This window comes from Sparus aurata, chromosome 5 (assembly GCF_900880675.1).
Source record: "Sparus aurata chromosome 5, fSpaAur1.1, whole genome shotgun sequence".
Classification (NCBI taxonomy): Eukaryota; Metazoa; Chordata; class Actinopteri; order Spariformes; family Sparidae; genus Sparus; species Sparus aurata.
The window spans coordinates 31,278,136-31,293,294 of record NC_044191.1 but is presented as its reverse complement, the minus strand read 5'-3'; the positions used below and the strand labels follow the sequence as shown (position 1 = coordinate 31,293,294).

General features: G+C 40.1%; 3 protein-coding genes across 3 annotated transcripts; 1 reads left to right on the top strand and 2 right to left on the bottom strand.

Moving 5' to 3' along the window:
* Nucleotides 1–182: 182 nt before the first annotated feature.
* kmt5ab (lysine methyltransferase 5Ab) lies at nt 183–4,515 on the top strand. Its single transcript, XM_030415908.1, has 8 exons — nt 183–336; nt 583–674; nt 2,011–2,158; nt 2,439–2,649; nt 2,751–2,838; nt 2,939–2,998; nt 3,321–3,511; nt 3,916–4,515. The coding sequence occupies exons 1-8, from the start codon at nt 327–329 to the stop codon at nt 4,124–4,126; spliced, it is 1,011 nt and encodes a 336-aa protein (XP_030271768.1). The 5' UTR covers nt 183–326; the 3' UTR covers nt 4,127–4,515.
* A 1,137-nt stretch (nt 4,516–5,652) lies between these two features.
* rilpl2 (Rab interacting lysosomal protein-like 2) lies at nt 5,653–8,608 on the bottom strand. Its single transcript, XM_030416026.1, has 4 exons — nt 8,089–8,608; nt 7,839–7,990; nt 6,603–6,725; nt 5,653–6,152 (listed from the first exon to the last, which is right to left on the bottom strand). The coding sequence occupies exons 1-4, from the start codon at nt 8,383–8,385 to the stop codon at nt 6,131–6,133; spliced, it is 594 nt and encodes a 197-aa protein (XP_030271886.1). The 5' UTR covers nt 8,386–8,608; the 3' UTR covers nt 5,653–6,130.
* A 642-nt stretch (nt 8,609–9,250) lies between these two features.
* On the bottom strand, nt 9,251–14,808 carry LOC115581761 (RILP-like protein 1). Its single transcript, XM_030417128.1, has 8 exons — nt 14,338–14,808; nt 13,120–13,270; nt 12,137–12,255; nt 11,746–12,021; nt 11,461–11,655; nt 10,880–11,043; nt 10,694–10,792; nt 9,251–10,441 (listed from the first exon to the last, which is right to left on the bottom strand). Exons 1-8 carry the CDS (start codon nt 14,644–14,646, stop codon nt 10,348–10,350), a joined length of 1,407 nt encoding a protein of 468 aa, XP_030272988.1. The 5' UTR covers nt 14,647–14,808; the 3' UTR covers nt 9,251–10,347.
* Between the last annotated feature and the right edge of the window lie 351 nt (nt 14,809–15,159).

Sequence of the window (15,159 nt, the reverse complement as noted above, 5' to 3'; positions counted from 1 at the left end):
TATATTTAAATTGTTATAATCCGACTGAGGTGCAGATCTCTTTAAAAAGATGAACATGAGTACAGTAAAGTCTTTCAGGGGGCACATTTGGTTGTTTCTCACCGACTCTGTGACAGCCACAACTTCAGCCAATGGGAGAGCTGCCTTCACGCCCGTGCCCCTCCCTTGTGGATGAACCAGCCAATGAGCGTTGCAGTACGGTTTTTAAATCCACCACGCTCGTACAATGGGCTGATGTTTGTCGTTGCTGAAGCAGCCTCCGGTGGACACAGAGGGCAAATTCAGCTGGCTCCCCGTCCTCTCCGGATTTTAATTTCGAAATTGACATGGCAAAAGGTAAAACGTGCTCATGTTCGGTCGTTTCAGTATTTTTTCCACATGTCACAGGAGTTACAGTAGTTAACGTGTACTAACTTAAGCTAACAGCTAATGCTACGAATCGCGAGCAGAGGACCAACTCTGTTTGAACAAGCGTCGCTGATATTTACAAATAAAACTGACCTTATGTTCGGGTTATTTACAATGTTAGGTGACTTACACAGCAGTGGTTAACTTACGTTTATTTATCTCTTGTTGTTAAAGGGAAGAAAAATGTGCTGAGAACCGAGGACACTGTTGAACGTAAAGTTGCTTCAAGTAAGGAGACAAAGGAAAACAAACCTGCAACTAACAAGGTATGTTTTGCTCTGTGCTTTTTAATATTCGACGACTGAACCGGAAAACCAAGTAGCTTTTTCTCACATTCAAGCGTTAACCCACCTCTGGAAATGTAACTGTACTGTGGCTGTGTCAGGGAGTCTTGCAACAACCGACACAAACCACAAAACTACACGACAGGAAGCTCAGATTAAACCTCATGTGTCAAGGTGAATGTGTACACCATGCATATTGGTTTTAAGATATACATTAGACATGTAACGAAAAAGATGTGATGTAAACATGTGTGTAATTGCAGAAAAGTATTCATTGTATAAGGCTGTACATTGGGCTAACAGCTGTTGAAATGATGATTTATGTCTCCAGAGAAGAGCAGAACAATTAATCAAAATATTGTCTAAATTGCAATATCCAAAAGTTATGATGAAAGTAATTTAGTCACAACATACTTGGGGTCCACCGATACGCCTTTTCCCGGGCTGATACAGATTATTAGAAATAAAAAAGATTAAAAAACTGATATTTGGAACTGATATTCGTTTGCAATAAAAAAAAGAACCCTTTTGAGTCAAGACAAAGACAATTTTCACCCTTTAACTAAGATTTTCTACTACTTTATACTTCCACTAGGCTGAAAATCGGTCTCCCCCGACATCATATCTTTGTAAACAAAGTACCGTTTTGCCACAAAGATGCACCGGCTTACCAATCATATTCTCCAGACATGAAGGCTTGTTTGGTACAGACTCCAGAAAAAAATAATAAGGACATAATGAATGCATACTGTTGTTTTAATTTTTTTCTACATCTGTCAGCCAAATCTCATAAAGACCACACTTGTTTTTGCCTTTAATTTTATCTTCTACATCTGGCACTGATTGGGTACCATGAATATACTCTCCAACAATTTAAATACAAACCCAGACAATCTGAGATGGTACTGTTACCATGGAGATGTTAACCTCTCCCAGTTGGAGTTGGCAGGCAGAGCGGTGAAGTCTTCCTTAGCTAGCAGTCTGTTTGTTAACTGTGTTTTCTGTTGGATCCAACTGTTTTTTTGTCAGCGGGGGAAAAAAAAGTGATATAAAGAGCATCACTAAAAACGAACAGCAATTTTGGATTCACATGTATGTTGTGAGTGGGTGGGAGCAGGATTAAAGGCGCTAAATCCAGAATGCATCAGCTACATGGTTTTAAAAAAAAAAAGATGAAATATGATGAATAAAATATGACCCAGTTTATGCGTCAAGTCAGATTTGCCTGTCAATAAGCTCCCGATGAATATTTATATAAGTCCTCAGGTTCACTCCAATTTTAATTTCTTTACACCAAGGTAAATATTTCTTCTTGCAGGATTGCAAAGGTAAAGTGCAGTCAGTTTTCCAGAGTGTACGGAGTCCAAGTAAACCTCGATCCCCTCTGAGCGACAGTTCAAGCATGCTGATCCAGGAGGGAAACGAATCTGACGCGAATAATCCTGACGTGTCAAAGCCGAAAAAAGGTGAGTACCTGATCAACTTTTAAAACATTTTTAGTCTGTGTATCTGAAAAGCACTTTGTTTGGTCTCTACTAATACATGTGATCTTCCCACATGTTAATTTGCGGTCAGCAGATCGACACGTATCACAAAAAAACTTCCTGTGCATGTGAATGGTAGCTGTGTTCCTTGACCTGCTATCTTATGACACAACTTAACTGTTTGAAGGAGCGCACTCTCTTAATTCAGGTCAAAAGTTTAGGACGGCTGCACACTTCATTCTTTGCTTCTTTCTTTTTTTAGACGTACCTAATGAAATAAAATCGGAGAGTTGTGAATCCAAAGATCAGAACCCTGAAGCGGCATGTCAAAGTCAGGGGATGAGAGAACAAGCTGAAGACCAACTTGAGCGAAAAGAGTCCACGGCGCACGCTAATGTCAGGCCGGCAGCGGAAAGCAAAGTTCCAGCATCCAAAACTCAGAGTAGAACTGGTCCCAAATTCAGAGCAAAAAAGTGAGTACAGAAAATTGATGGTTGAAGAAGAAAATACAGACTCTTTCACAGAAGGTTGCATAGTCATACCCACTCATTACTTTGATAATGTCTCTTTTCAGAACAGAGAACAAAGCCTCCCAAAACAGAAAGGTCACAGACTATTATCCCATCAGACGGAGCAACAGAAAAACTAAGACAGAGTTAAAGGTCTGTGTCAAAAGTTAATACATTGCCAATTTGCATTTTTGTGCACGAGAGAGCTTCTTTAAGGAAAGATAACGGCTTATTACTCAAAAAATGTCAACAGAGTGAAGAACACCGATTCATTGATGATGTGATCAAGAGTGGCATTGAAGAAGGAATGCAGGTAACATTTAATGGTTAAAAAATACTTTCCGTCTGAACATGTTTGGCACATTTCACTGTGTATTTTGAGAACTGTGCAACCTACAGCACTCAAAATATATCCTTTAATGTGGTTCATACATTTCTGCAAGTCTATAGACTGTTATCAGCCTTATGTTTTATTTTCTCCTTATTCTTTGTAATTTAAACAGTCAGTCATTAGTACTTTTTCTCTTTTTTTTTGCTAGTTGTGACACAGATCCCTCCTGTTAAAACAAAGCCCTGCACCATTGCTCACCAGTTAAACTTCACACTGTTTATTTTTTGCTCTTGAATGTCAACAGATCAAAAACATAGAAGGAAAAGGGAGAGGGGTATTTGCTGCCAAGGGCTTCAAAAAGGGAGAGTTTGTCGTGGAGTACCATGGAGACCTTCTGGAGCTGACTGAGGCGAAACAAAGAGAGGCCCAGTACGCTCAGGATCCTCAGACCGGCTGTTACATGTACTACTTCCAGTACCAGTGTAAAACCTACTGGTAAGCCCAAACATTGGACTCGCACATGATTTCACACTTCATGTTTTTTTCTTTGTTCAATTCGTAATCTTTCTGAGAATAATTACCGGTAACTGCACAAGTTTGAGTTTGTGGGACCTTTGCCACCTCCCCATATTCTCTGTCACTGTTTCTTCAGGCTGTCAACAAATAATCGTAAAAGAATATTAACAATAATTAGTTTGGGTATGAAAATACTGATGAATGTTGGTTTTGAAATAAAGTCCAAGCCATGCTAATATGCAGTCTCTCAAGTGAAAAATGTATTTCCAGGTGTCATTATGTTTGCAGTAGTTACGGGAGAAAAATCGTGTCTTTCTGGACTGTGACCTCTAGTGTGGAAACCTGTCTTGAGAGTTTAATCTTTATTCTCTGACCTCCTACAGTGTGGACGCTACAAAGGAATCCGGCCGTCTTGGAAGACTGATCAACCACAGTAAAACCGGCAACTGCCAAACAAAGCTTCACCCCATCGATGGAACCCCTCATCTGATCTTGGTGGCTTCCAGAGACATCGACGCAGAAGAAGAGCTGCTGTATGACTACGGCGATCGGAGCAAAGCCTCAGTCACGGCTCACCCTTGGCTCAAATACTGAACCCACGGCTGCAGGTGCTCATATTTCAAATGAATCGGTGCTCTCTGCTGTCCTCTTCATCTTCATGTAAAATATGCTATGGATGAACAGCCCTCCACAATGTTTTATAAGTATAAAAATGATTTTGTTTTAAATGGAGGCTCAAGCTTCAACACGTGAAAAGTGTATTTTTTTCCAACAGTCGTTTTTTATGATGCTTTTATATATATTTTTTTTAAATCGAACTGTTGCAGATTGATGCAAGCTTGAAGAGTATTTCTCCTGGATAAGTTATGTTTCACATTGTCCAGGGGGTTTCCTTTTGTAATGAATATATTGATGATTCACTTTCACTATTGTAAATTATTACCTTTGCTGTAAATTCAGGAATAAAACACTGTTGACACTGAGTTTCTTTTCCAGCTGTAGCGCGGTTCAAGGTTTGATTTTACTCATCTTTGCGCTCTACTGTGTGCTAATCAATTAATCTTTATAGAAGTGCACCCAAAAATGATAATTTAGTTGTAGTCTGTTCACCCCTGTGCAAAAAAAAAATATTCATGGAGCTTTATAGAAAAACAGCGCAGCAGAATTGTCAAACAACTGAAGTAAATGGCCATTTCTTTTAAATCTTAAAAACAAAGCTCCATCGGCTTGTCGAAAACTGATATGAAAAGATGTGATTTACACAATTATGTAACCACTTCTGATGGGGTGTGTGCTAACACTTTAGCAGCCACATTGCAGATTTTAGCGTAAAAAGTGTGTTACCATCTTTTCACATCAATTTGGGATCTCAGGCCTTGTGGATTGTTTGTTTCTCTTCTGTTGCTTTTTCCAAACAAGTCCCCATCAATTTCAGTTGTTCAGGGGAATGCTGTGAAGCTCCAGAAATGTTTTATGGACTACAAAACTTTACTTGGCTATCCATCGGCAAGGGGTGGAATAAATAATGATCATATTTATAAAAAAATGTATTACATTTATTGTTTAAGACTCTGGTAGTGTTAACTCCTCATAATTAAACCCTAAAGCCTCATTAACCTGTCACGACAATAATGTGTGTCAAGGCAAGTGATGCTGTAGTTTCTGTCTCAGAGTGCATTAGTGTACATCTTTCTGTTGTGATATGTCTACACTGAGATTGCATCCAAGACATTAAGGGGAACTATGTGGTTTTGGAGAAGAAATCCCAACTCAGAATTTTATTATTTATAATAATGAGTTCATAATACAAACTCTAATATTTATTCTTTCCATAACTGAATGAACAAGCTGTTCTGAGAGGAAAATAAGGTCCCCAGAACGCTCTTTGAAGCTAGAAAGGTGGCAGGGTCCGCCACATATAAACAAAGTAAAACAGTATGAAACTTTGCTGTCATTGAAGGTTTGCTTGAGCAAAAAAACAGAAGACTGCTTGTTGATCAGGGATAAAAAAAAAGAAAAAGAGTCAATAAAGATCCTTCTCTTCCGTTTAAGATATATTCCCCAGACCTACACAGTGTACCTTCAATGTGAAATAACAAAGATGCTTTTAAAACATTTAATTACAGAAGAAAAGAGAGATTTTTATTATTATTATACATACACAGATTTGGGCCCTTTTTCCTTTTTTTTATAGCTGACAGTTGAGAATGACAGAAAATGGGTTTAGGATTACTGGACCAACATAAAAAGCCCCAAGAAGGCTTAATTCTGGAATGATATTAAAATATTCAATCCTATAAATACTTACATATTGAGTGAAAGCATTCCACATGATCTCCAACAGTAGTTCGATAATACTTTCCAGTTTAATTTGGTATCTCCACCAAACTTTCCACATCATATATATTTCTACTATTAATATAAACCATCTCAGGTTAAAATTACCGGTACAAAACACAGTGCTTGTTAGATTGACAAATACATTGTAAAAAAAAAAAATAATAACACAGTCAATATAAAAGTGGTTTACTGATGAGAAAACTGTGCTGACAAATCCGGTTTGTCTGCTGCACGTCCAGTTCTTGTGAAAAGTTGTTCTTATTTTCGCCTGAATGAAAACCTATAAACAGAAAAAAGTCCAGAGTTAGTTTTTATTCCAGAGCACGGTGGGCCGAACATGGAACATACGAGTACAACTGCACTGAGTCACGGCGGACTTTAATTGCTGACGGCAGCAGCAGTTTGGCAGACACACTGCCGGTTTTCCAACCTCTTGTCTGTCTCTCATTCAGCGCTCACACAAACATCCTCAGCATCGGCATGAATTCACCCGGTCACAAGTATATCATTAAGAGACAGGAGACGGGCTGTGGGAACAATCTCCCTGCTCGCTTACTTCAACATCATGTGGTTGCTGCTGACATTTTTCTTGAGACTTTGCCATCTGAGGTGTACGGCTAAAAATAGTGTCTTGCATGAAAATAAATGTTTTACAATACTTTGCGCTACTTCTATTTGTCAGTGTATTCACACCACTGTATTCAGGGAAGCAATCCAGCCTGTTACTCACAGTTTTCCTATGGTCGTCTTCTCCTCTTTTGTATCATTTATCGTTTCAGGTTTGTGCTCTTTAGCTGCCGGGGTCTTCAGGTCTACTTCCACCATGGCTGGTTCAGCCTGTGGCAGAATCCCACTGCAGAGGAAAGTAGAGCTTTACGGTCACTGACAAAATGTTATGCAGCCACAAAACAAAAAGTCGAACCTTGTTATGACACTGAATAACCCTCCTTCCCTCGTTTAAAACAGAAGCAATGTAGTTATCAGAAATAGCAATTTGTAGCAATGAACTGTGAGGCTTATTTCAGCCCTACAATAACAGAACAGGTCATTTTTTTCCACTGCTGATATTTGCGCTCTGCTTTAATTGAGATGCTGAGTTTATTTCTGAATCACATTTTGCCAAATTAACAACAGAATCAAAATATGTTTTCCAAAGCAGCTTATTACATTAAATAGTCTTTTATGAGTTGTGGCAGATCTGAGTGAGATAAAAATGAAAATACATGAATGATAGATGAGAACTAATAGTAATGGTGTCAATGTGTCTAGATAGATAGAAATCTGTCTACAATAGAGGCATCACTATATGAGATTTTCACAGTACGATAACCGTTTTATACAATATATTACGGTTTGGCAGTATTACACAATCATTATAATAATAGCAATACTATCAGTGACAGTGAACCTTAACATAATAACAGCTGGGGGGGTTTCTTGGTTGAACAAACGCTTTATTATAACTAAAAAAAAATATGATGCCATGCAGCAGAATTCAATAATACACACGTATGATAATAGTCAACTTCCATGTCGCAGAATACCTTAAAAACAGTGTATGGCTGTAATCCATAGTGTACCGATCAACAGCGCAGCCTCATTTAATCTTATGAAATGTATTTATCAGCTTAAAACCAGAACAATTCAGATGGAAAACAGTTAAGTTACAGATGTATTAACCTCACCTAAATGATATAATGCAGCACTGCACAACAGCCCTGCATGACACACTGCTCATGCCATGATTTTAATGTTCAGTATTGTTGACACTGTGTTAGATAGATGGGGGTTCAGCTATGTGAGGCAGCAGTCAGAGGTGGTGCTGCATTAGATCACACTACAGTAAGATGTCCTGCTCATGTGTGACATGCAGGTGAGACATTAACAACAGGTTACAATATGATGTACTTTTAGAAAAGAGGTCACATGATGGTAAGTTGTGTAAATCCTCATCTCAGTGGCTCACCTCTTGTACAGCTGCAGCTCCTCCTGGGCCACCATGAGCTGGGCCTTCAGCTGGTTCCTCTCCTGCAGAACCTCCTTCAGCTCCTGCATGGTGAACCTCGGTCTGTTCGGGTCTGTCAGGTCTATCACCAGCTGGTTGGGTCCCGCTGTTTGCTGTAACAAGGGGGGAAAAAAACCATCTCTGAACATCATCTTGTGTCTAAATTCAACTGTGGGCTACATGACAGGCTGACATGACTGTGAGCACTCACCGTGCCGGCCTGTCCGGAGGAGCTCTCCTTGATGATCCGGTCCAGTTCACTCTTCAAGTTGTCCCGCTCCATTTTCAGCTCCTCCAGAGACAAGTTGTACTTGTTGACCAGAGTCTCGAACATTTCCAACACACGGACTATTCTGAACTGTAGATCCGACACCTCTTCGCCCGTGTTGCTGATTTTCAACAGATCTCGTCCGATCACATACGAAATGTCATAAACATCTTCCACCGTCAGCTCGAACGCCTCCTTCTCGAAAGCCAGAGCCGGAGACGACTCTTCACCGAACTCCATGACGGAACCACACAACTCCTGACAAATACTACGTGGCTAAACTTCTCACCAGCTAGCTATCATTTAAAATGCTCCTTTAGAAAAAAACTCAGCGTTTACTTTCTTTTTTTTCTCTTGGGTTCAACAGTTTTACTGGCAGAAGGTGACCAACTTCAAGAGGAGCAGCACTTCCCCCATCACTCATCCACCAATGGCGTCGCTCCCTGCACGGCAGAGGAGGGCAAAGTATCCTAGCGACAGGTGAGTACAAAGATCGAGCGCGGGTCAAGAGAACTCCCTCCTCAGCACGGCCGATCTGTTATCGCGACGGGAGTGACAGCAGTGAGAGCTCTTCGTTTTGAACTTGTGAGGATCAGGTGAGGAAGCACGTGATTTAATGTTTGGCTTTTCTTTTCTTTTTTTATGTTTGTCTTTAAATTTTCTGTACTGTTCCATGTTTTTCTATTCCCTCAAGGCACTGCAGGTGTAAATTACCTCTAAGCTAACTGGTACAATGCAACAAATGGCAACGTTTATGGCTAATATTGCACATTGTCCCTCTCCAAATAAAGATGAATTAAGCATAACTTTTGATCAATTATTGAAATACCTGAATCCAATTAGTTATTTTTTAAATTTAAGATATATGAATATGACTTCTACCCCATGTATTTGTCTGCCATATTAGTATTCAAAGATGCAATATGTAACAATTTTAGTTAAAAACTAAAATTAACTAGAAATAAAAGCCTTGGCCTTATGTCAAAGACTTCTATATATTGTGTTGCAGAGATATCCATCAAGTGTTCTACGCTCCACAAGCTCTCTTTGCTTTTTTAGTCCAATTGACCAACAAATTATACTCACAAATTGTCATGAAAGTAAATAATCTTATACATATTTTCCTTTATTAAACAAAAAAACATACAACCACATACCTTCTGAATTTAAGTTTCTCTCTTCTACAGAATTAAGGCAAATGTAGTTGCCTTAACTTATCATAACACACATCTTTAAAAGCAACACAGTAGCATTCAACAGATGAAAAATAAACGTTATTACTTTATTCTAAACAAGCATTATTTTACAGATGCACATATTGTTTTACTATAGCATGTTTTTACAACATTCATTATTTCTGGAATAGGTTTCTTCTGGTGTTTTTACCAGTATGATTGTATAAGTGTAACCACAGCGTGTGGTGCTGCAAGTAGACAGTAACATCCTCTTTTCATCAGCTCAGGGGATTACTTACTGCTGGCATTAAGCACATTATCTTAAACGGTCACTTTGTGGAAAACAATGGAACATGACTGTCCAGGTCAGCTCATTCACAACATCTTGAAACAAAACTCAGATAATGTAACAATAATCTGCCATCAGATGAATCTGAATATCACCATAATATAAATGGCACAAGAGACGGATCAGTAACTTTAAAGTGCTTTGAAAACTATTCATACTCTGGGCAATATTCCATACTGTATTACAAGCACTCCTCGCCAAACTGGTAAGTGAATCCTGTACGCTATTTAGGGCAGTGACACCATTTTGGTATTTGGATCAGGCAATGTAGTTAGAAACTTAGGCACTAAGTAATTTGACATTACAGCAGCATAACAACAAATTAAGCACAGCTTATATAAAATGACACACTTGACATGTAGTGACTTTTTATGGAGCCACAAAACCCTGAGAGCTCGTAAATACAGGCAAGAGTGCCAATGTATGACCACTTGTCTCACATTTTGTTCATTTGCAGCTCTTACCTAGTCAGCTAAAATGTTACCAACATGCATTGTAATAGTAGACGTCAGTAAGGATGTAATTCGTTCATTTATCACAATTTCAAGTATATAAACATCATACAGATTAAGTTTTAAATAACCAAGTTCTGCAGCCATTAAACCCATTTATGTAAATATGTTGTGAGAGATACAAATTGGTGTCGACATGGTGTATATGAGGAATTTAAACACAAGGTCATACAGAGGAAACAAGCCTTCTGATTGGCAGCAACGTGGGGTCATCTACAATCAAACCGGCTGCCACCATTGGCATTATGGCTGTGAAGATCCTGTTAACAGATGAGAAAATATTAAAGTTGACACAGGAGAAATTTAGAATTAGAGATAAAACAGTGCTGGGAGTTTTGTGACCCTCAGTGAACGATGACGACACTTTTCATACCATACATGATACAAATACAAGCACTACTTGTTCAGAAGTTTGTTATGATGACAAATTACACTGATGGAGTGTCACTGTGCTGGCCCTCTTGAAGAGTGCAAAAGGTAAACTTTGGTCTAAGAAGAAAAGTCGAACTCACAAGCGTCTAATTCCTGATTCCTGCTGGTCAGTGGGAGTGGAGCAAGGTGGAGGAGATGGACTGCAAACAATGGAGCTGACTTCATCCTCAAACTCTTCACTGAGGGATACGGAAGAGATGACTGTTAACCTTTGTATCACTTTATGCCACAATTCGTCCAATATTAATTTTAGAAACAAAACTTGCCTTTTGTAATATGCAAGTTCTTCCTGCAGCACAAACACTTCGGCCTTGAGTTCATTCCTCTCCTGCAGGACGTGCCGCAGCTCCTGCAGGGTGAAGCGAGGTTTGTCCGACTCCCCCTCCAGGCTGTCAGTCTCCTCATCTGGCTCCGTATCAGTTGACACTTTCTGCAGTCAAAACACACATTCAGCATTCCTCCCTGCACGGCACGGTAACACACTGACAGGAAGCTCAGTAATTCTGCATTATTAAGAGGCACGAACACAATCGTTGTTTCTGTTAGTGAAACTGAATTGATTTGGTTTGTCTTCCTGAAAAATAGAGGTCATCTATGGCATTATGGCCACTAGTGTTGTTGCAGAGGAATGTTATGATAAGCAGGTCGCTGTATGAATGAAGACACACGTGCATGGCACAAGGTTAAAGCAATACATATTTCTGCCGACCTCACAGTGGTAGTGGCAATTCAGATCAACAGTTTTGTGTTTAGTATAAACAGTCTTATAGTGGGCCTCTGCTATAACCAGAGGCCCACTATAAGTGTGTGCCAAGGACGTTTAATTATATCGCTAAGCAGGCGCTACCAAAAACAATTCTTCTGTGTCCTCATCATCGTCATGCTCTTCCTCAGTATTTTCTCTGTTTGATGATCTTGGGAGAGGAGAAGGATTCTTGTCACGCTCAAAGCAGTTGGCCAGGAAGTCAGGGTCTCCTCCACACTCTGCCCACACTGAATTTGGTTTGATGGTGGAGTTAGATGGTGCTGCTGCTGCTGAGGACTGGATTGATAACACAAAACATCCACTTAGGCAATCGGAAACCTGCAAGATATAATCAACTAATGATATTTATGGACCCTTTTTTCTTACCGTCATCTGTGGTGATGTGGGTGATGACATGACAGATGTGATGCGAGAAGTTTCTTCTATGTTAGTGACCTCTCTCTCCAGTTCCCACTCCCGGAGCTCCTTTCTCAGACTTCTGACCTCCAGCTGTAGAGCCCCCAGCTCCTGCTGCTGTGCCTGGGCCGAAGCCTCCAGCTCAGCCCTCTGCTGGATCAGAGCCTTACCCTGACCCTCCATCACTCCTATCCGGCGTCGAAGTTCCTGGTTGATTCTTATCAACCGATGCTGCTGCATCTGGAGCTACAGTGGGGGAAGTGTATTTATGACTTTACAAAATGTGATCAGATTGAGTAAATCTATGTAAGTAGTGTCATGTGCAAGTATATGATGTGCTCTACGTGGTCTTAATCCTCACCGCATCAACATCTTCATTTCTTAGTGTCAGTTCGTGGTCTTTTGCCCGGATTTCATCCCTCTGCTTATCCACTATTTCTTTCAGCGTCTTCATCATCTGCTTCTCCTTCTCTGACATTCCTGTGGGTATCATAAAAAATGTTGCACTGCATTGAGGCATCAGTTACACCATGAATGTGTTTTTCTTAACAAATAATGTGTTAGAGAGCAGACTGAACCTATCACGCAGAACCTATTCATTTTGGTGTACATGCTTTATAAGCAGTGTATGTGCACTGTGGCCCTGAGAGTAAACATAGCTGCAGCCACCATGAAAGTCTCGCACGGGAGCTATATTTCTGTCTGCTTCAAAAATAGTCTCCTTTACAAGCTCCTGACCGCCTCTCTTCACAGCCTCTTCTTTTAGTGTCAACATGAAAGCGTGCAGCATGTTCTGTGCAATCCCACAGGACTAAATCGGGGAGATATGTGTGACGTACAGTCAGTGAGCACGCATATGGAACAGATGATAATCTGTGCTGGATCTTTAAGACAAACTCATCTATTATCCAGATTCATCACATGATACCGTGCAACATGCATGGCAAGACTTTAAATAGCAACAGACAATTGGCCATGCTGTGTTTTCATTATGGTTATTAAACTATAACATACCATCATAACTGTATTATATACATACATATATGTACCATGGATGGTTTTTGTTCATTGACATTGGTGCACTCCTGTGATACATGCGTATGGTCTATGATCAGTGGCATGCACTCATCACAATCTACTTTAATCAACAAATACATCATTTTCTAAATGTAAATCTGTGACCGTTAATTGTTGCACTCTGGAGCTCTGACAATGACATAGATACCATTATCTAAAGAGAGCAGTGACAAAACATTTTTGTTATTGACCCATAAATCATCTTGACACCTCACAAACTTTTCTCTATCAAACTCTGGTTGAGAGGCTTTGCTGCAGACAACTCACCCTCCGGTTTCTCCTGGTCTTCCTCAGTGCCGGGGGACTCTTTGAAAGGGAGGCTCACCAACAGCCTCTTGTTCTCTGCCTGAAGCTGACCGATTTGAGAGTGCAGGTCCTGGACTTCTCCCCTCCATACATCCTCCACGAGCTCCAACTCCTGAACACAGGAAAAAAAGTACTTGTTATGTGTTTGAAAATGGCCGATGTAGCTGAGTGGACATGAGGGCGAGACAAAAACCTCACTCCAATATCCATAAAATGTCATGGACACTTAATTATGTTGTTATCAGACATTAAGTGAAGTTGAAGAAATGTAGAAATGTAAAGTGTGAACTATATCATACATTGAATACGACTCCTAATCATAGCATCGTATAGTTTTATACATGTAGCACCATAGTTTACCACAGTGCTCTTACAACACTAATCTAATGTAATACAGTTTGATATAATAATCTAGTGACATAATTCATAATGTCTACTTATCTATGACCATCACAACTAGTGTTATATTGTAGGGCTGGGTATCACCAGGTACCTCGCAATACGATACTATCATGATATTTTGCCCACGATAACGATAATATGACACAATACTGAGATTCTGCGATAATCGATATTTTGCAAGAAATTTTCATCACGATACACGATTTCACGATACATCACGATATTTGTGTCACTGAAGAGATTCAGAATTTATTGACTGCACTGAATCTATCTCACAGGAACAACAAAATATTGTCAATCAATTTCACATGAATGACATCCAAGTAAACTGCACAGTGGCTCTTCTTAACACACACACTGACTGCAACTTAAGTATTATCAAATATCGATATTTGGTGCCAGTGTATCAATAACGTACCTCAAGACGAAATATCGCGATATATCGTAGTATCGATATTTTGGTACACCCCTATTATATTGATTAATTGATTCATCGATTGTGATGGCTTTTTGTTGTATGTGATTTGCTCCTTTTTTGTTGAATCATTATAAACTGATCACTTTCACTTCTTTTCAACTGTTGGACAGAGAAAAGTTAAGTGAAAATGTCAAAACTTGTATCATTGTGCAACTTGGATGGTAAATATTTAGGTCACAAGACACGTGGACACAGTGACAGAGGACACAAACAGACAGATAAACAAACAAGACAGGTAAACAGACAGGTAAACAGACAGACAGGTAAACAGACAGGTAAACAGACAGGGTGACAGGGACCTTCTGGTGCTTCCTCTCCTGCTTGTATCGGTCGCTCCGCTCCTGCCGCAGCCTATCCAGCTCCCCCCGCAGCTCCTCGGCCTCCTGTCCGGCGGCCCCTCGGCTCACCAGCGTCTCTAGCAGCTCCAGGACCCGAACCACTTTGGGCAGCACACCGACCACAGACTCGCAGCCGAACCTGTCGATGATCCGCTCGAACTCCTGTCCGAGCGCCGCCGCTATATCGTAAACGTCCATGACGGTCAGCTCCGTCGCGTGTCTGTCCAGCGCTGACATAACGCAGGTTTCTGTCCTTTCAACGTCCGACATTCAACATTCAGCCTCTTCCCTCCAAAACTTCCCGAGTACTCACCTCTGCTGTGGAAAAACTAGTTTACGTAAGCTAGCAGGAACGGGTGTGAACATGGCGAGGACTTGTTTCAGTTTGTTGACAGTTGAAACTTTGATAACCTGTACTTTTAGTGCTGCGTTCAAGACCCGCAACAAAACTCATACATGTCACACCTCCCCTCACACTAGCGCATGTTGAAGCCAGTGTGTAAATAATAAAGATTAATCTGGGTGGCTGTTGCTTAATGACATTGAGCTAAACTACGAAGTGCTACTTGCGCAACAAAAGGACAATAAAGAGCAGGTCAATTTGCAATAAGGGGTATGGTATAGATATACTGGCTGATATGTACAAAACTTTACTTAATATAGCAATACAGTGAGCAATAAGAATACATCTAAGCATTAATAATACATTATTTTGACAATCTTTAATAAGATTTGGTTCTGTGAATGACAGATTAACACGGTTTCAATATGAGGTTTACAACA

Coding starts and splice junctions, on each gene's coding strand:
- kmt5ab (XM_030415908.1), top strand. Junction 675..2,010: donor ACAAACCTGCAACTAACAAG/GTATGTTTTGCT, acceptor TTCTTCTTGCAG/GATTGCAAAGGTAAAGTGCA. Junction 2,650..2,750: donor CCCAAATTCAGAGCAAAAAA/GTGAGTACAGAA, acceptor GTCTCTTTTCAG/AACAGAGAACAAAGCCTCCC.
- rilpl2 (XM_030416026.1), bottom strand. CDS start 8,385: ATGGAGTTCGGTGAAGAGTCGTCTCCGGCTCTGGCTTTCGAGAAGGAG. Junction 7,991..8,088: donor CCTCCGGACAGGCCGGCACG/GTGAGTGCTCAC, acceptor CCCTTGTTACAG/CAAACAGCGGGACCCAACCA. Junction 6,726..7,838: donor GAGCTGCAGCTGTACAAGAG/GTGAGCCACTGA, acceptor TTTCCTCTGCAG/TGGGATTCTGCCACAGGCTG.
- LOC115581761 (XM_030417128.1), bottom strand. CDS start 14,646: ATGTCGGACGTTGAAAGGACAGAAACCTGCGTTATGTCAGCGCTGGAC. Junction 11,044..11,460: donor ACACAGAAGAATTGTTTTTG/GTAGCGCCTGCT, acceptor TTTTGACTGCAG/AAAGTGTCAACTGATACGGA. Junction 10,442..10,693: donor GAATCAGGAATTAGACGCTT/GTGAGTTCGACT, acceptor ATCTGTTAACAG/GATCTTCACAGCCATAATGC.